We start from the raw sequence: 20,838 nt of genomic DNA, 5'->3' as shown, positions 1-20,838 counted from the left end.
CTTCCGTCTCCATGGATGCCCACAAAAGATTGTATCTGATTGCAGAGTTCAGTTCGTTTCGCGCTTTTGGAGGGCCTTCTGCAAGGACTTGGGAGTCGATCTGAAGTTCTCCTCTGGTTATCACCCGCAAACCAACGGCCAGACCGAGCGTGTAAACAAAGACCTCGAGGTATTTCTCCGTTGTTACTCTGCCAACAATCAATCGGAATGGAGTAAGCTTCTTCCATGGGCCAAATTTGCTCACAATTATCATGTTTATAGTTCTGGCTTTTCCCCTTTCTACACGGTCTTTGGCTTTCATCCCACCTTACCAGAATTTTCTTCTTCGTTGGCATCTACAGTTCCTGCTGCACGTTCTCTTGTCCAGGACATGAGTTCCATTTGATCCGCTACTAAGAAAAATTTGTTGAAGTCCTCTCTACAGTTCAAACGTTCTGCTGACTACCACCGGAGGTTGGTTCCTGTTCTTCAGCCTGGAGATAAAGTGTGGCTTTCCACTCGAAACCTCAAATTACGGGTACCATCCATGAAGCTCTCCCCTCGTTTTTTATTGATCTGTTTCCCGTAACTCAAGTCATCAATCCCGTCACGTACAGATTTCTACCTACTTCTCTCAAGGTTCACAATACATTTCACGTTTCTCTGTTGAAATCCCTAGTGCTCAACAAGTTTACTCATTTTCCCCGCCGTCCTCCTCCTGTTCCATCCTCTGACGGTGTGGAGTATGAGATAAGTCGCATCCTGGAGGTTCTTCACCATCGTGGGCATCCTCGGTACTTGGTCCATTGGAAAGGGTTCGGACCTGAAGAAAGATGCTGGGTGAATGAAGAGGACCTCCATGCTCCCCATCTCATGGCTGCCTTTCTTAAATGACTTAAGGATCACCCTTCTAGGGGAGAGGAGGGGGGTACTATCAGGCGCCGTCCCTGCACTTGCCAGTAAGTGCTGGGGACGGACGTCTTCCCTCTCCGCCTCCTTGCGCCCCATTGCTAAGCATCCATGCCCGGTTGGCGCAAGCGCAGAGCCGCGGTGTCCTCGTTTGCTAGGCAACGGGATGCCAGTCTCTGCTTCCTGTCGGTGGTCAGCTGTTTCTGACCGCCGACCCCGGTGCCACCAATGAGCTTCTCTTCCCCACTATTTAAGGAAGACTCTGGCACCTCTAGGGTGCCAGAGTATCTTGGTCTTCCTAGAGCTTCAGCATACTTACCTATCCCTGTTATTCCTGAGACTTCCTTCGGTTTTGACTCGGCTATCCTGACTACGGCTCTGGCTATTTCCTTCTGTACCTCTGCCCGCACGGTGCTGATCCGGCTTGGATGACTACCCCTTATCTCTCTGGTGGCTATGTGGGAGGGCTGCGACCGGTGTGCCTCTGCTGCAAAATCCAAACCTCCTTGCGGGGGCCCCTGTTGAAGACCAGGGGTACGTTTTAGACTCCGCGCCTCCTGGAGTAGCAGTGCCAATACCAGAAGGTGGGTTTTCCTCACTATCAGCGTGACACATGCCATATTTGTCGCTCTCTTTTTTTCTTCTTTTTTTTCTCAACTATACTACCACTCTCCATCCAATGAACGCTGCCTGTTTCTGTATCATAATTGTCCATAATGGATGCTCTGTTACGTACTTTCATGATTATGAAGTAGATCAGAGAGTAGAGACGTATCATAAAAGTAATTCCCTTCTTTCTTGGCTCCTCTGTGAAGCAAGTATGCAATTGAGAAAATGCAGTGTTTCATATGTCATTACTAATTTGATGTATGCCTCCATAGCTTCATCCTTTAAAAGTGTAGTGAGTGGATCCCATCTTTGAGTGACTTCTAAAACATTACTTTCTCTGATTATGACTTCATCTACTGTACATCACACTCCAGTAAGATTTGGAAGCATTTTATCACGGACTCTAATTGCAGTTTCTACAAATCAGGTTTTGCAGACTGAGCATGGTCTGTGATGTCAACGAAGAATACACCCTGTGAAAATTTACGCTCTCATTACACAAGTCTGTTCGACAAATGTAGTTTCTTCAATGGTGAAGTAATACCCTGCATACAACTTGGATAAAGCTAGTTTACAAATGAATGACTGAGAAAATGGCACAACAAAAGAAATTTGTACAGGGGGCGGGGAATATATCATTAAGATAAGCTAAAGTAATAAAAAGGAGGTTTTCGTTACGGATGGAAGAGTATAAGTCCTAGGAGTTCAGAGACGCTCTGCTGTTGGGTGTGGAGTGTGTCCATGTAGTGGGTCATGTATCCAGGTGTTAGATTGAGTCCTTGAGTCAATGAGTGGAATGTTCTTATCCGCTTGAATTCCCAGATTTTCACCCTCCCTGTCTTTTTTTTTAAAAAAGACGTTTCACTATTAAGACTTTTAAATCTGTCATGCTGTGTCCTGGTCCAGAGAAGTGTTTACCCACGGGGGTGTCCAGAGTATTCTTTATTGTGTGTCTGTGTAAATTCATCCTGGATTGCAGTTTCTGCTTGGTTTCTCCAATGTAAATTCCCTCAGGGCACCTTGTACACTGTCCTTGCAAAAAACAAAAAATGCACATTCTCATGTACATCACATTGGAGGATGTACATGAGAATGTGCATTTTTTGTTTTTGCAAGGGCGGGTGCCCAGTCTCTGATGGTGGTGAGAGGGCACTTCTGACAAGGAGATTTCTTAAATTGGGAGGATGAAAGGAGAGGTAAATCTGGGAATATTTCCTTCTGTCTATTGTCTTTCTGAAATATGGGTTGAAGGTCAGCAGCAATTTTCCCCAAGATGTTCATGTGGGGATTGTAAGTGACCTCTAGGGGCACCCTGCTGTTAACCTCCTTCTGTGTAATCCAGGAGGCTACTCCTTGGGATCCTTGTGGCTCTGTGGATCTGTTCATCTATAACTATTGGATGGTATCCTTGTTGTAGGAATTTATTTCTCAGTGATAGCATGTGTTGATTTCTGTCTTCACTGAACAAATCCGAATATATCTCAGAGCTTGGCTGTAAATGATGGACTTCTTTATGTGTCTTTTGTGAAAGCTGTTCCATCTCAGATACGCTGGGTGTTCTGTAGGTTTATGATAGACTGATGTTTGTATAGTATTGTTTTTATTATATAGGGTCATATCCAGAAAATGTATCTGAGATCAGGAGTAGTTAAGAGTGAGTCTAATGGTTGGGTGAAATTTGTTTAAATTTTTATGGCAAGTCAGCAGCTCATCTTCAGAGCCAGTTCAAATAAGTAGCAAATCATCAATATAATGGAAGTATGCTAGAGGTTTCATTGTGCAAGTTGATAAGAGTTCCTCCTCTAGTTTAGCCATGAAAATATTATCATACTGAGGTGACCTCTTACTACCCATGGCACTTCCCATACACTGTATGGGAAGTGTATGTCTTTCCCAAAAGAAAAGTAATTGTGATTGAGTATGAACCTGATCAGCTGCAGAGTCGGCTCTGTGTCTAGACTTTATTGAAAGTAGTGTTGGCATGTGGCTATGCCAACCTTGTGGAGTATGTTAGAGTTCAGAAACTCCACTTCCATAGTTGCCAGTATTGAGCCTTCTGGTAGTGGACCCGGGGCTGAAAGTTTGCAGAGGATGTCCGTGGTATCCTGCATATATCTGGGTGTTCGTCTCACCGAGTGTTTTCGAACATTCTCTATCCCGTCAGAAATATTTTCCGTTAAGGTCCCAATACCAGAAATTATTGGTCTCCCTGGATTCCCTTTATGTATTTTGGGTAACGTAGAAAGTACCCATTTTGGGATTGTCTGGTATAAGGTCCAGTAGGTCCTTATAAGTTCTTCTGTGTATTGTTTGGTGGGGGTCTTCCATAATCAGATTATGGAAGACCCCACCAAACATAGCAAGTATAATTTTTTTTTTTGGATAGCCAATAAAGGTATCACTCCTACTGTTGTCTTTTTTGACACGTAAGTTTTTAACATCATATAGATTTTTCTGGCTAACATGGTACTGCAATAATAATAAAAAAAAAAATTGCTGCAAACTTTGATAAAGCAAAGGTGTTTTTTGAAGGCATGTATTCCTTTGTCAAAGTTATCCTTTTTTTTGGCCACCATTTTTTTTTTTTTGCTTTCCATGTAAAAGATAATTTTAGATGCAGCAAAGAGTAAGTGCTCAATGCCAAATAGTGACAGTTGCATAGTCTCAAAGGTCATAATGAAATCAGTTTTTGCCTAGTTGATTCCTAAAAGACGTAATGCATATTACTTTCATGAATCGCACCTCTGAAGATTAATGAAGGTACTTGTGATCTCTAAAATGCTTTTGAGCAAGACTGCCAGATCATCTATTCTGTTCCCTAGTCTAGGGAATGTATATTATATTAAACTGCTATGTATTTGTACCACTGGTCTGTCACTAATTTTAGCCAGCCAACTCACTGCAGACTTTTGTCAAAATTGGTGAAAAATGGGAAACTGGTGAAGGGATCATTAGAAAATAGACTGGAAATTAATGTTAATGCTATAAATAGTAATATTGGAGCAAAAACAGCTCAAAATGACATTATTTTACCTAGTTTTCACAATTTTGATTTAAAATCAAAACTTTCATGAGTTTTTGGTAAAACGGATAGTAAAGCTGAAATATGAACATGGTTTAGGGCCAGCACCGCTTTGGAAACTGAAACATGAGGATCGGCACATATCTTTAATTTATTATTTTGTATTTGAGTGTCCCCAACTTGTTCAGAATATATTTGGGGGGGGAGGGCACAACAAATGTTACTTTTTATAGCAACTGTATGGTACAATACCAGCTCCAGTTAAAGCTGAATTAAAGGTTTTAATCTAGCGCCCTACTCCAGAAATTAGCAGAGCTTCTGATGGTGCTCTTTTTAAAACAGATAAATCTACTCAGTGATATAAATGGCCTTAATGAGCAACTGCAGACATGAGAGCATAGTGAAAAAAAAATAAGGAAGCTTCTTACAGCCATGACCTACAGTATCAAGATTATAATTTATCAAAGGCCGTGTTGGAATGTTTTTTGTGTGTGTATGTTAGGGAATTTAAACTGTAAACTGCAACGGGGCACAGATGTGAGTGAGTACTATGTATAGCGCTGCGGAATTAATGGCACGATTTAAATAGCTGATGATGATGTGAAGAAGCGGAGAGGTTGTCCACAACAGCTGTAGAGAATCAGGTTTCCTACACCACTGTATTTTGTGTCTTTGGGGGTATACTATGTATTGTGTTGTTTGAAGCTCTAGGTGAGCAGGCCTGCTGGGATTGAAGATTCACACTACTAGAGAATCATCAGTGTACCTGCCACTGCAGTGTTGAGATATGGACATATTGCATACTTTTGCATTGGGGCACGCAACATAAACATTTGCTTGTACTAATACATTTTGAACTAATGAACTGATTTTTGCCAAAATAGCATGTTTAAAAAAAAAGTGATAAGGTTTATTTATGAAAATGAAACACTGCACTGCAAATGCTGTTTTGTAGAATCATGTGCTTTTGCGTAATTTTACAAGTAAGGGCATGAATTTGTGTGCCAAAATGGGTGCACCAAACGTTTGCACCATGTGATGTAAGGAGTTGGGAGAATTGGGGTAAAAAAAAAAGGGGAGGGACAGTAGGTTATACACTGAGCGCATACTTTAACTACTAGTTAGAACATACTTGCCAACTCTCCCGGAATGTCCGGGAGACTCCCGGATTCGGGGTGGGACTCCCGGAAGTGTATGGCAATTGCCCGCATCTGCCCACTTCCTAGGTCCAAAATGCCGCTATTCTCCTTGAATCGCATTTGACGCAATTTTCAGGTCCCCGCCCCCCGCACGCCAACCTCCTCCTGGCGGCCAACTGCAAGAAGTTGGCAAGTATGCGTTAGAAACAGAGCAAAAGTGGAAAGAGGAAGTTGAGAGGTTTTTTAGAGAATGACAAGGCTTCCCAACATTCCGACAGGAAAATAGGGACAGAATAGACCACGCCCCCGAAAGTGCTGAGATCCACCCCAAGATTTACAAATATCCTCCCATACAGCATCCATTTAGGGTGAGATATTACAACTTTCTCTTATTGACCATGTCTCTTTGTAGTGTCCAAATTCAAGGCTGTCTTGCATAAATCAATACTGGTGACAGTCATGACAAATAAATCTTGCAAAAGCTTTATTTGAATAATACAGGCCAACTATATTTACTATAACAATTCTATTGTTCTTGATTCTTATTCTGTGATACAAATGTTCCTGTCATTCGTGTTAGCTCAATTTAGCATTTTCTGCCATTTGTATTTTTTTCTTAGACAACCTTACCAAAATAAGCTACAGCTCTTTACTTGTTCCATGCTTGAGTTGTATCTTTTTTCCTCCTCAGGCTGGAGCAACCATATTTTCCGGCTACTGATAAGTTCTTCCTGGCTCTTAGTCATTGTTCATCCCTCCAACGCCTGTGCATTATATCTCGCAATGGAAGCTTCCAGGCTGATGCAGTTATGTCATTTGTCCACAAATGTCAAGAGCTAGTTGCGTGTCATCTATTCACTGGAGAGACTCTAACAGCTTGTAAGAGCCTACAGCATGGTATTATACAAAGGTATGTAAAAGGTTAATCAGGTGTTTATGCTGTGTTTATCAGTAAAATAAGCTGTTGCGTAAAAAAGTGGTTCTAGGGTGGGAGAAACTTTAACAAGCTATAAGCCTAAACTTTTGTTCTTTATATTCTCACGCTTCAATTTGTGCCAGTTTGTTAATATAACTTAGTATCTGTTTTTCTTCAATCCTCCATGATGACCATCACGTTGGGTAGGTTTAGGTAGGGACATGTTAAAAATCCCCCTAGACAGTATATAACACAGCTCCTCCTTTTCACCTATGTTTTTCCTGTCTCTAGTAGAAGGAAATTGGAAATTCTAACAGAATGTGATTACAAGCAGATTTCTCTGACTTGGTGGTGGAAATCAAACTTAATGGCAAAAGGATTGTCACGTTTCGAACCAGAATGGATAATAGACAGACTCCAGGTGTTTGTGAAAACATTATATAAAATTGTGGATATGTCTGCGCTGACTAGTATTTAGCTGCCCCTGTCTATTAGCATACAACCCATCTATGTATGTATATAGATAAAACTTTTAAAATTAATAGACAAGTATGGCGCTTATACTCTAACAGATGAACAAAAGTATATAAATTCCAAAAGCATACAGTCACTATAAAATTGCCGAACTCGATCCAACTCAAGTCCAGAAAAGTATTGTCCAGTACAATGTCCTCAATGTTCCTGAATTCAAAGTTTTCAGTTCATAGGAAAATAATATTTATCCCAGTATTATGTTCTCCACCGATGTTCATCCATACAAAAAATGAAAAGATCGCATTACCGTGGGTCAGTGCAATTACCTATAATCAATGCATATATAGCACCAGTGTGGTATTAAATTTAAATTAGTCACCACCGTGTGTAATAAATCACTTTTCATTAGGTAATACACTTACATAAGAAGAGACTTCTTGTCCAAAGTCAACACAAAAGCATGTATGGAACTCTTCAATAATTTTCACATTGATCTCTGGATTTTATCTCAAAGAGAGCAAAAGAAGAGAAAAATGCTCCACATAGTGCATTATCCAAAATAATTCTATTTAATGTTTGCACACCATAAAAACAAATAAAATAAGTACATAAGAGGATTGTCGCGGACGGTCCCGATAAAGCTGGACCCTTACCCTGTGTAAGATGGTATCAGGCGTGTAGGGAAACCTCTATGTCCCTCTCCATAGATCAGGAAGCCAGCTGGTTACCGTTCCACGCTCCACAACACTCGGGTTTTGGATTCCAAACAGTCTCAGGTAATCCGCGGTTTTCCTCCTAGTCACCACCTCTGCTGCCAACGCGTTTCAATTTTACAAAATCTTTATCAAGGCTGTCCTTGGTGTTGTCCACTCCTCATTTAAACACGCTCTTCTCTCCCATCCTCAAAAAACCTAATCTTGACCCCACCTCTCTTGCTAATTATCGCTCTATCTCACTTCTCCCCTTTGCCTCCAAATTACTTGAGAGGATTGTCTGTAGCCGCCTTACCAGACACCTCTCAGACAATTCCCTCCTAGACCATCTCCAATCAGGTTACCACCACCTCCACTCCACCGAAACTGCCCTGGTCAAAGTTACTAATGATCTACTTTTAGCCAAATCCAGGGGTCACTTCTCCCTGCTCATCCTCCTCGACCTCTTTGCGGCCTTCGACACCGTGGACCACCCCCTCCTGCTACAAACACTTGTCTCTCTTTGCCTCTTTGGATCGGTCATCGCCTGGTTCACCTCATATCTCGCTAACCGCTCCTTCTCTGTATCCACGTCTGGTTCTTCCTCCACCCTATCACAGAGTCCCTCAGGGCTCTGTTCTCGGCCCTCTACACTTTTCGCTCTATACCTCCTCCCTTGTGCTCTCATCTCCTTCGGTCTTTAGTATCACCTTTATGCTGATGACATTCAACTCTACATCTCATCGCCCGATCTTTTCTCCACCCTCCTCTCTCGTGTATCTGACTTGTGCTTTCTCAAAATCAACATCTCTAAAACTGAACTCCTTGTCTTTCCTCCCCCTAGACCCCCTCCCACCACGACCTCTCTATTACTGTTAACACCACCACCATTTCTTCTGTCACCCAACTTCGCTGCCTCGCCGTTACCCTCGACTCCTCTCTCTCCTTCACCCCCCACATTCAATCCCTTGCCCAAGCCTGTCGCTTTCAGCTACGCAGCATTGCCCGCATCCGGCCTTCCTCTCTCAAGATGCCATCAAAACTATCATCCACGCACACATAATCTCCAGCCTCGATTATTGCAACCTCCTCCTTACCGGCCTCCCCCTCTCCCATCTCGCCCCTCTCTGCTCTATACTCAATGCAAGACTCATCTTCCTTTCTCGCCGCTCCTCCTCTTCCTCCCCTCTCTGACTTGCCCTACACTGGCTCCCCATCCCCTACAGAATCTTTTTCAAACTCCTGGCCATCACTTACAAGGCGCTCTCCCAGTCTACAGCCCTCTATATCTTTAACCTCCTCTCCAGTCACACTTCTGCTCGCTCCCAGCGCTCGGCCAATGACCGTCGCCTCTCCTCCACTCTGGTCACCTCTTCCCACTCTACAATCCAACTTCTCCCTTGCAGCCCCCCTTCACTGGAACGACCTCCCTCACTCCATCTGTCTTTCTCCTAATCTGTGCTCCTTCAAACGGGCACTTAAAACTCACCTGTTCCTCAAAGCCTACCAACCTTCCACCTAACCCCTCATCTCCTCTGTCTGTTCTCCCTTCTCTCCTCATTGCTCCCTGTTCTCTCCCCACTTACTTCAACTGGCTCCCTTTGTGCCTGAGTTCTGTTCACCCTCCCTTAGGATCTAAGCTAGTTTGAGCAGGGCCCTCTTCCCTCTTGTCTCCATACCTGTTCTTCTACTCCGTCTTTACTGCATTAGCCTGCCTGGAGTTTCTGAAGTTTTTGTATTTTTTGTTTACTGTTCTTAATGTTTCACACTGTTTAGTCGTCTGTTTGTGCTGTGTACGGTGCTGCGGAACTCTTGTGGCGCCTAACAAAGGATTATAATAGTAATAATAAGCCCCTCCTACTGTGGTTAGAGGGCGCATTTGGGATAACTAAAAAGGAACGGTGGCAAAGTAAGCCCAGCTGGTTCCCAGCAACAACAGACAGGGGGTGGCATAGGCGGTCCATCCTGTCACAGGAATTTTATATAATATAGACAAAAATGAGCCTTACTTGTATGGAGCGAAATTCTTGATCACCTTTTAAAACATTGGAACCCAGCACAGCTAATTAGGAAAATGACCCGTTTCGGAAAGGCCAAAAAAATAAATGTATATTGCTCATGGTTTTATCACTGCCTACATCAGCCCTATTTGTTTTTCTGACCTTTGTTTTAGAGAGATACATTTATTGCTCAGACCAGATCCAATGTACGTAATTGTGACTGGATCACTTATAAGTAACATATGGTATAAATTTATTTAAAGGAAATAGCGCAGGGCACTTATATAATTGCAAATGCACTTAATTTTGATATTGCGTATATTTTGGTATAGGAAATGTTTATTTCTCTTTCATCCATAGGGGACACTGGAAATCTTGACAATGGGGCATAGAGTGGCGTTCGCTTGGAGTTGGCACAATAAAGTTTTGTTTGAGGAGCTGACTATATCCTCTCTATGCCCCTCCTACAATCCAGTTTAGATTTTGTGCCCAAGGAGTTGGACACACCTTGGGCTTCTCCAATAGATTTTAATTTTATTTTCACAACTTTTGTTAAGTTTTAGAGAAGCTCAAGCTTGAGGACAGATAGGTTTGTTCTGCCTCTTACCTTCGTATGCACCAAGGGATCCGCCGGAGGGACCTAGCCCATCTCACAAACAGATTGAGGCGTAGGATCCCAGCAAAAGAGACCACTGTCTCTAGGTATCGCACTGCAGCTGCTGAAGCTTGCGTCTGGTTACCGCTGCTATAACCCCGCAACTCGGCGAAGCCAGGCAGCAGGTATAGTATAGCCGATTCCACCCACTTGTTGGATCGGTGGGAACAAGCCTGGGCAGGCTGTGCTGCGCTAAGCGGAATGGGCGTAGCCTAATGCCGTGGCTGTGAAGTTCAAAAGTTCCTCTCCAGCACGCTAGCTCCCGAGAGGCATGCTGTAGTCCCTCCTCGCCACACCAGCTGAATCACTCAAATCCTTTAAAACAATGGGGATAGAGCATTGAGTTGCAGAAACTGTGAGTATGGTGTCACAGGTCTAGACGCTGCTTGTTGGTACACGCAGTGTATACCAGTTATATGCATCGCTCATATCCTCTCTATCTGCTTCTCCTGCTTTTTTCCTTTCATTGTTTTCCCTGTGTTTGTATGTTATGAGACATGGCAGGGAAGGGGGCAGCTAAGATTTCTGAAATATCTATAGTATGCAGAAATTGTAAAGTTAAGTTCATTTCAGGGCAGAGTTATATTGTACAATACTGTGAGAATTGTATTACTTCTGTTACCACCCAGTCGGCCTTCCCTAAGATCGAGGTGACCCCAGTAAGGGTAGCTTAGATGGCCGGAGCTATGTCGGCATTATCAGCCGAGCTAGCTGCTTCTAGATATGAAAGGGAAGCGTCTAGGTCTCAACTTGAACCTGAATGGGCCCAATCTCTGTCTTAAAATCTGTAACCCCGGCAGCTTCAGGGCCCCACGTCACTTTAGTGACTAAAAAAAGAGGTTTTCATGTCGTATTACAGTCAGATGAATCTGATGTCGAGAAAGTACCTCCTTTGGAAGAAGGTGAGTCTTTCAAGATTCAGACACAGACCTGATCCAGGAAGGGTCGGAGTTAGTGTCACAAGGGCTAGAAGCTTTGATTATAGTAGTCTATCAGGTCCTTAAGTTTAGTGAGCGTGACCCAGGTTCATCTGAGCCAATGTTCTTTACCAAAAGGTTTAAGCCTGCTATAAAGTTTCCAGTGTCTGCTGAGCTAGATGAGTATTTTGCAGAGGCATATGAAACGCCAGATAAAAGATTCTCAGTGCCCCAAAGTTTTTTGGCATCCTATCCCTTCCCTAAGGATAGAAGGAAGGACTGGCAGTCGCCCCCTTTAGTAGACTCTTCTGTGTCTAGGTTGTCAAAGAAAATGTCCTTACCAGTCCCTGGAGCTACATCCTTAAGAGATGGTTCAGACAGAAAGCTTGGATCCATTCTTAAAAATATATATGTTGCAGCTGGAATACAATTGCGGTGCTAGTGCATGGGTCAACAGGGCTTTAGAGGAATGGGCTTCTCAGCTCAGGACTGGTATAGCTGAGGGAGCCAAAGTAGAAGATTTAGTAAGGTAAACAGACCATATTACTGAAGCTGCCTCCTATTTAAGTAAAGCAGCTAGAGACGTGGGCATGGTCGGATCCTGTGTATCTGCTATGACATTGGCGGGCCGCAGGAATCTCTGGCTCAGACAATGACAGGCTGATGGGGGTTATAAGAAAGGAGTAGAAGCTCTACCTTACAATGGAAAGATGTTTGGGAAAGTTAGATGGATTTCCCATGCTACGGGGGGAAAGATCCTCTTTTTCTGCTTTCAGCTACTCCTAACCCATGCAAAAGCTATGCTGCACAATCTTTTCGGTCCTTTCGGACTTCGTCCAAGTACAGGGGATTCAGGGGCAGAGGTCGCTCTGCTGCCGCATCCTCTTTGTAGGAGAGTAGATCTAGTACTAAACCCTCTGTATGACGGTCTTCAATCCTACCTGGGGGAATCCCAGAGTAGGGGGCCGCCTTCGGGATTTTTCTCAGATTTGGAGAGAGACCTGTTCAGATGCATGGGTGACGAGCCTCGTCACTCATGGATGCAAGATAGAGTTCAGAGAAATTCCTCAGTTTCGGGTTTTCTCAACCAGGCTGCTCATTTCCACAGAAAGGTGGCTACTCCTTCAAAGGGCTATTCTGCAATTTCTGGACTCAGGTGTGATAATACCAGTACCGGATTACTCAAGGGGCACGGGATTTTATTCCAGCCTTTTCTTGGTACCCAAACCAAATGGGTCGGTGAGGCCGATCCTCAATTTAAATTTATAGAATTTTTAATGCTTTTCTAAAAATAATCAGATTCAGAATGGAGTCCATTCGGTCTGTAATTGTAAGCCTGGAGGAGGGGGAGTTTATGGTATGCCTAGATATAAAAGATGCATATCTACATGTCCCTATTTGGTCGCCTCACTAAAGCTACCTCAGGTTTGCGATACAGGAGAGGCATTATCAGTTCTAGGCCCTTCCCTTCGGCCTGTCCTCTGATCCCAGAGTTTTCACCAAAATAATGGCAGAAATTATGGCATTGCTTAATATTCAATGGGTTATGATCACCCCATACCTAGATGATCTCCTTATAAAGGCTCTCATTCGGGAGATTTTGCTCAGAAATATTTCCCTAACTCATCAGCTGTTACTAAAACACGGATGGGTGGTCAATTTGAAAAATCAAGAATGATTCCTTCCCAGAAACTAAAGTTTCTAGGGATGATTTTGGACACTGTCCAGAAGAAGATTCTCCTGCCCCAGGAGAAGGCAGTGGCCATCCAGAGTATGATAGGGGAAATACTAAAACACCGCAGGGTGTTGGTCCACACATGTACATGCCTTCTAGGGAGGATGGTGGCCACGTTCGAGGCCATACCTTACGGAAGGTTCCACTTCCGGACCCTGCAGCTGGACTTAATAAGTCAGTGGACAGGATCTCATCTGTTTCTACAACAGTTAGTAACCTTGGCCCCAAAGATAATGTTGTCCCTAACGTGGTGACTAAAGTTAAGCTATCTTCTGAGTGGCAGGATTTTCGGTGTATCAAACTGGACCCTCTTGACCATAGATGCGAGCCACAGAGGTTGGGGAGCAGTGACTCTAGGTCACACCTTCCAGGGTCGCTGGACGCGGCAGGAAAGAATTCTACCAATAAATTCTCTGGAACTCAGAGCAATATTTTATGCTCTTCAAAGAGCACAGTACCTTCTTCAGGGAAAGGCTATTCAAGTGCAGTCAGACAATGCGACTACAGTCGCATATATAAATCGCCTGGGCGGAACCCGCAGCAGACGTAGAATGAACAAAGTAAGTAAGTCACGTTCTGCGCTGGGCAGAGAATCATGCCCAAGTGATATCGGCCGTGTTTATACCAGGGATATAAAACTGGGAGCCAGACTTTTTAAGTCGCCAGGATATTCTGCAAGGGGACTGGGAATTGAACCCAGAATTGTTTCAGTCTTTAGTAAGCAGATGGGGTCTGCCACAAATAGACCTAATGGCGTCAAAACACAATTACAAACTTCCACTGTATTGCGCTAGGACAAGGGATCCAGGGGCAGTGGCGGTAGACGCGTTGACAGCCCCATGGAACTTACAGTACGGGTATGTGTTCCCTCCTTTTCCCATGCTTCCTCGACTTCTCAAGAGAATCAGGAGGTCAGGGGTAAAGATTCTCCTGATAGTGAGATTGGTATTCTGTAATTCAGTACCTGCTTCTGGACGACCCTTGGCCCCTGCCGCTAAGAAGAGACCTTCTTTTGCAGGGACCACTAGTTCATCCAGATTTACAGCGCTTGTGTTTGACGGCATGGCTACTGAAAGGGCAATCCTAAGGCGCAGAGGTTTTCCTTCTACAGTCATTACAAATATAATTGCTGCAAGAAAGGAGGTCACATCGAAGCATTACCACAGAATCTGGAAATCATATATCAAATGGTGCGAGGGTCGTAAGGTATCTACCTCAGCCTTCAAAACATCCAGATTTCTCTTGTTTTTGCAGGCAGGTTTTGAGGCAGGTTTAAGATTAGTATACTTGAAGGTGCAGGTATCAGCCTTATCTTTATTTTTTCCGTGAAAACTGGCTATTCTCCTGGAGGTACAAACCTTTTTACAGGGGGTCTTAAGATTGCAACCTCTGTATGTTGCACCAACTATGCCGTGGGATTTGGAGTTGGTGTTATCTTTTCTTCAGTCCTCCCTCTTTGAGCCTCTGGAATTAAAAGAAATGAAATATCTTTCATGGAAGGTGGTCATATTTTTGGCCTTTGCTTCGGCTAGGCGTGTATCAGTGCCCTGTCATGTAAATCTCCATATCTAGTGTTTTTTAATAACAGAGTGGAGTTAAGAACAAAGCTGGGATTCCTTCCAAAATTTGTATCAGCCTTCCACATTAACCAGCCGATAGTGGTTCCCATCCTGGAGGATAATTCTCCATCAGTCCGTTCTCTGGATGTGGTTAGGGCACTAAGAATATATGTGAAAAGGCATCAAATCACAAGACCGATGCGCTTTTTGTATTATATGACACAGCGCGGCCAGGGTGGCCTGCTTCTAAGCAGACCTTAGCATGATGGATACGTCTTACTATCCATCAGGCTTATGTGGATTCATTTAGAACTCCACCGCCATCTATTGCTGCTCATTCCACTCGATCTATAAGCCCTTCTTGGGCAGCTGCTAGAGGGGTTTCTGTTAAGAAATTATGTAGAGCAACCACTTGGTCCGGTCGACATACCTTCTTGCAGTTTTACAAATTTGATACTATATCGGCTTATGACTCTCAGTTTGGCTGATCAGTATTGCAGGGGTCCCAGGGCTCTCCCTCCTGGTAGGGTTGCTCTTGGACGACCCCATTGCCAAGATTTCCAGTGTCCTCTATGGATGAAAGGGAAAACAAAATTTAGTTACCGGTAAATGTCTTTCTCTGAGTCCATAGGGGATGCTGGGTCCCCTTCCTGCCATGTTTCACTTATGTGTGACTAATTCTGTCTATATCTGTCAGTTCTGGTATCTGGAATTAGGTTTATTTAATCTTTTTCCTGAAGATCGGTTAAGGTTCTCTCCTCGGGCACAATACTAAACTGGCTCGTAGGAGGGACATAGAGAGGATATAGTCAGCACTTCAAACAAAACTTTATTGTGCCAACTCCAAGCGAACGCCCACTCTATACCCCATTGTCAAGCTTTCCAGTGTTCCCTATGGACTCAGAGAAAGACATTTAGCAATAAGTAAATTTTGTTTTCTGAGACCAAGGGAAAAAATTTGTTTTTTTTCTGTTTTAACCTTGCTAGAGGAAATGCATAATTTCTGTTGTATATATCTGATACAATAAGCCTTTGTTTAGGAAGTCTTTTGTGTATCTTGATATAAGGATATGCCTTGTTTGGGATTTTGCAACTTTTCTTGGGGATGTTTTTGCTTTGGAGGAAATGTGTATTCTGCAAATGTTGCAAGAAAGAACCCATGTTAATTAGACCTTTTGATGTGTGAGGGTCTAGCACCTGAAGGCATGGGGAGACTTAGACTGCTGTTAGATTTTCTCTGTGTCTGAAACAAGATCCAAGAAATCACAACAAGTGTTAGGATTAGAGATGGTCACTGACCCCCGTGTTTTGGTTTTGGATTCGGTTTTGGATCTGGATTACCGTCGTGTTTTGGTTTTGGTTTTGGTTTTGCAAAACCGCCATTGCGTGTTTTGGTTTTGTTTGGTTTTGTTTTGCTATTTTTTTGGAAAATCCATGTTTTTGGGCCTAAATTAACCCAATTTAGTGCTCCAACTGTTTTAGAGACAAGTAATCTAATTGTTGAGGTAATAAATCATCCAAAAAAACAGTTTAATTCTTCGTTGGTAGGCCTATTCTACACACAAAACAGATTGTCTTCCTCTCCATCTATGCATATTGGCAATGCAGCCATCGTCTTTGAATGTATATTACACCCTACACTTATAGTTAAATATGTAAAGAAATGGAAAAAGCCAGTTTGGTTTCTGTCTCTCAAGGCCCCCCTCCACTTGTATAAAATACCAAAAAATTCAGCCATTATAGACTGTACAATATTAATTGACATGGAGAAAGCCAGTTTGGTTTCTGTCACTCTAGGCCCCCCTCCACTTGTATAAAATACTAAAAAATTCAGCCATTATAGACTGTACAATATTAATTGACATGAAGAAAGACAGTTTGGGGTCACTCTGTCTCTCTAGGCCCCCCTCCACTTGTATAAAATACCAAAAAATTCAGCCATTATAGACTGTACAATATTAATTGACATGGAAAAAGCCAGTTTGGTTTCTGTCTCTCTAGGCCCCCCTCCACTTGTATAAAATACCCAAAAATTCAGCCATTATAGACTGTACAATATTATGAAAAATGGACAAAGCCAGTTTAGGGTCACTCTGTCTATGACACCCTACCCTTAAGGATAAATTGCCCTAACAGCAGCCTTTCAAGATGGTATGTGATATGGAAATGCCACAAGTCCCTTTCCTCTTTGGGGGTAGATTGCACCCTACACTTACATAGAAAGTTTTACAAAGATGATATCGTCATCTTCATCCTCACCCTCATCAGTGTGTACGTCATCATCACAGACTATCAATTCATCGCCGCTTGAATCCGCCATTAGAGAACAGTCAGTGCTTGGATGTCTTGGATGGTGAAGGCCTTCCTCGTGGAAGATGTAGTTCATTTTTATAAACATCATTTTTCTCCACATTTTTGGGAAGTAACCTTCTACGGCGATCACTGACTAAGTTCCCTGCTGTGCTGAACACTCGTTCAGAGTACACACTGGAGGGTGGGCAGCTTAGGTATTGCAAAGCAAGTTTGTACATGGGTTTCCAAATGGCCTGCTTTTCTTCCCAGTAAGGAAAGGGACTGTCTGACATTTCCATATCAACTACCTCTTGAAAGTAATCCTCCACCATCCTTTGCATGTTTATACTCATATTGGATGGAGTTATGGGCAAAGTGACACATTTTTTTGAAAAATCCTTCAAACCAGCCCAGATGTTAAATTGTTCTGGTCTGCCCCCTGTGTCTTCCCTGCTTCTTTTTTGGAAATTTAATTTTTTACGAGCAACAGCTTGAGAAAGTGAAGGAGGACACGTCGTCAAGCCGAGGCCCAGTTCAGCGGCCAACTTGCTGAGCAATAGCTCCTTGCAAAAGTTCACATCTCGCTCATTTACAAGTAAAGACTCAATGTAGGTTTTAAACCTTGGATCAAGCACAGTGGCCAAAACGTACTGATCCGAGTTCAAGATCTTAATAACTTGAAGATCATTGTGAAGCGAATTAAGTACTTGATCGACAAGGCCAACATACTTTGCTGAATTGCTTGCTTTCAGCTCCTCCTTCATTTTCTCAAGCTGCTTTTCCAATAGTCTAATTAAAGGAATGACTTGGCTCAAACTAGCAGAGTCTGCACTGACCTCACATGTCACAACTTCAAATGGTTTCAGCACCTTGCACAGCACTGAAAGGATTCCCCACTGTGCAAGAGTGAAATACATCCCCCCTCCTTTCCCAATGTCATGACTTGTGCAATATGCTTGGATGGCTTTGCGCTGTTCCTCCATCCTCTGAAGCATGTACAGGGTGGAATTCCACCGAGTTACCACCTCTTGCTTAAGTTGGTGGCATGGCAAGTTAAACTGCTCTTGGAGCTGCTGTAATCTCCTACATGCTGTGGCTGAATGCCTGAAATGGCCTGAAATTTTACGGGCCACCGAAAGCATCTCCTGCACCTCACGGTTATTTCGTAGGAAGCTCTGCACCACCAAGTTGATGGTGTGAGCAAAACAGGGAATATGTTGGAAATCACCCAGCTGTAATGCTCGCACTATATTGTTGGCGTTATCTGAAATGACATACCCTGGGGAGAGTCCGAGTGGTATAAGCCATGCATCAATCACATCTCTCAGTTTGCGTAACAAATTGTCAGCCGTATGCCTGTTAGTGAAGCCGGTGATACAAAGAGTGGCCTGCCTGTGACAAATGTTACGTAGTGGTGTACATGCTGCTGCTGTTCCTGCTGGTGAAGGTGAATGACCAACCTAGTGGGCTGTCACAGTCATATAGTCTTTGGTTTGGCCACTTCCACTTGTCCACATATCTGTGGTTAAGTGAACAGTGGGCAGAATGGCATTTTTCAGCGCAATCTCTACATTTTTACACACTTTTTGGTATAGTTGTGGAATAGCTTTACGGGAGAAATGGTGTCGCGATGGAATTCTGTAACGCGGACACAAAACCTCAATTAACTGTGAAAAACCAGCTGCGTTTATTGTGGAGATTGGACGCAGATCTAACACTAACATTGCAGCCATGGCGTCTGTGATTCGCTTGGCGACTGGGTGACTGCTGTCATATTTGCTTCCCCTCGCAAATGATTGTTTCACAGTTAATTGCTGAAATGTAGGACTGCTCATTTTATTAACCTGCCTCTGGGATGACGATTCACCCCCAGCAGCAGCAACAGCAGCAGCAGGACTAACGCTTTCTTCAGAGGAATCAATAATAGTGCCGGAGTCATCCAGCCTTAAGTGGGATGCCGGGCTAACTCCGAGCGCTACTGAGGATATTGATGAGGATGGTGTGGTGGGTGTATTTTGTAGCCGTCGGTGAGTGGAGGGTCTTAGCTGATGAGGGAGTGCTTGTATTCTTTTGGGAAGAACTTTCAGCTTTTCCCAACACTTTGCCATGAACTCTCATTAAATGGCGTAACATAGACGAGGTTCCAAGATGGTTAAGGTCCCTCCCTCGACTGACTGTGGCTTCACATACACTACAAATGGCTATACAATTGTTGTCTGGATTTGGGTAGAAATAATTCCACACATAAGAAGTGGATTTTTTTGTTTTATGCCCAGGCATGACAATGGCCTTTTTCTTGTCACGTGCCAGAACTGCTGCCACTGGTGCAGGACTTACACAAACAACCTCATCCTCATCAACATCCTCATTAGCGCCCTCGTCGCCTACACAAATCTCCCCCTCATCCTCTTCTAATTCCAAAGTGGCATCCTCAATTTGGGTATCACCGGCTACAATCGGGCTATTAAGGCACACATCAGCAGAATGCTCACGTTTAGACATCCCACTGTTGGATGGACTCTCCACAGGGATTGTTGTCATTTGTGAATCAGAGCAAATATTCTCCTGTAATGCCTCACTGTTATCTTGCAGCTCGGCTTTGACGCGTAACAGTAGTTGTGCACCAATTGTAGGCTGGGTAACTTTTTGGGATCTGCCACTAATAGCCAAAGGTGAAGGCCTCATTCTCTCTTTGCCACTGCGTGTGTAGAATGGCATGCTTGCAATTTTTTTTTTATCGTCACTTAACTTTTGCTCAGTTACACTTCTTTTTCGCTTCAACACAGTAAAATTTTTTTTGGTTTTTGTTTTTTGCACTAATTTGAAAACACTCTGTTGTTTGACATCGCCTTGGCCAGATGACGTACTGGGAACACTAACATCAGGACTGGTGACAGAACCTGGTTGCTCATTCAGATCATATGTGGACTGCTTTGAATCCATTCTGAGCGCAAACCACTGGGGAGTGCTAAAAATTATTTAGTAGATACTGCTGACAGATATGACTTTTGACAGCCAGAAATATTAATGCACAATTAGGGAGGACACCCCAAAAGCACTGAGGAGTGCTAAAAATTATTTAGTAGATACTGCTGACAGATATGACTTTTGACAGCCAGAAATATTAATGCACAATTAGGGAGGACACCCCAAAAGCACTGAGGTGTGCTAAAAAATATTTAGTAGATACTGCTGACAGAAATGACTTTTGACAGCCAGAAATATTAATGCACAATTAGGGAGGACACCCCAAAAGCACTGAGGAGTGCTAAAAATTATTTAGTAGATACTGCTGACAGATATGACTTTTAACAGCCAGAAATATTAATGCACAATTAGGGAGGACACCCCAAAAGCACTGAGGAGTGCTAAAAATTATTTAGTAGATACTGCTGACAGAAATGACTTTTGACAGCCAGAAATATTAATGCACAATTAGGGAGGACACCCCAAAAGCACTGAGGAGTGCTAAAAATTATTTAGTAGATACTGCTGACAGATATGACTTTTGACAGCCAGAAATATTAATGCACAATTAGGGAGGACACCCCAAAAGCACTGAGGAGTGCTAAAAATTATTTAGTAGATACTGCTGACAGATATGACTTTTGACAGCCAGAAATATTAATGCACAATTAGGGAGGACACCCCAAAAGCACTGAGGAGTGCTAAAAAATTTTTAGTAGATACTGCTGACAGATATGACTTTTGACAGCCAGAAATATTAATGCACAATTAGGGAGGACACCCCAAAAGCACTGAGGAGTGCTAAAAATTATTTAGTAGATACTGCTGACAGATATGACTTTTGACAGCCAGAAATATTAATGCACAATTAGGGAGGACACCCCAAAAGCACTGAGGAGTGCTAAAAATTATTTAGTAGATACTGCTGACAGATATGACTTTTGACAGCCAGAAATATTAATGCACAATTAGG

The 20,838-nt window shown here is 43.1% G+C and overlaps 1 protein-coding gene across 5 annotated transcripts in view; it reads left to right on the top strand.

Annotated features, from left to right (window-relative positions):
• The window catches only part of FBXL18 (F-box and leucine rich repeat protein 18), a 182,235-nt gene that overhangs the window by 118,773 nt on the left and 42,624 nt on the right, over positions 1-20,838 (top strand). For all 5 annotated transcript variants that reach the window (XR_012678243.1, XR_012678244.1, XM_075179959.1 and 2 more), the window contains one exon: positions 6,350-6,568. Coding sequence is in view for 3 of the 5 variants with exons in the window: in XM_075179959.1 (XP_075036060.1) it covers positions 6,350-6,568 (219 nt within the window). In the remaining 2 variants the exon portion in view is untranslated. The remainder of the gene's footprint in view (positions 1-6,349; positions 6,569-20,838) is intronic.

The sequence above is a fragment of the Mixophyes fleayi genome, chromosome 7 (assembly GCF_038048845.1).
Source record: "Mixophyes fleayi isolate aMixFle1 chromosome 7, aMixFle1.hap1, whole genome shotgun sequence".
Classification (NCBI taxonomy): Eukaryota; Metazoa; Chordata; class Amphibia; order Anura; family Limnodynastidae; genus Mixophyes; species Mixophyes fleayi.
Note: the sequence above shows the minus strand (reverse complement) of the source record. Positions and strands in the feature narration are given on the sequence as shown.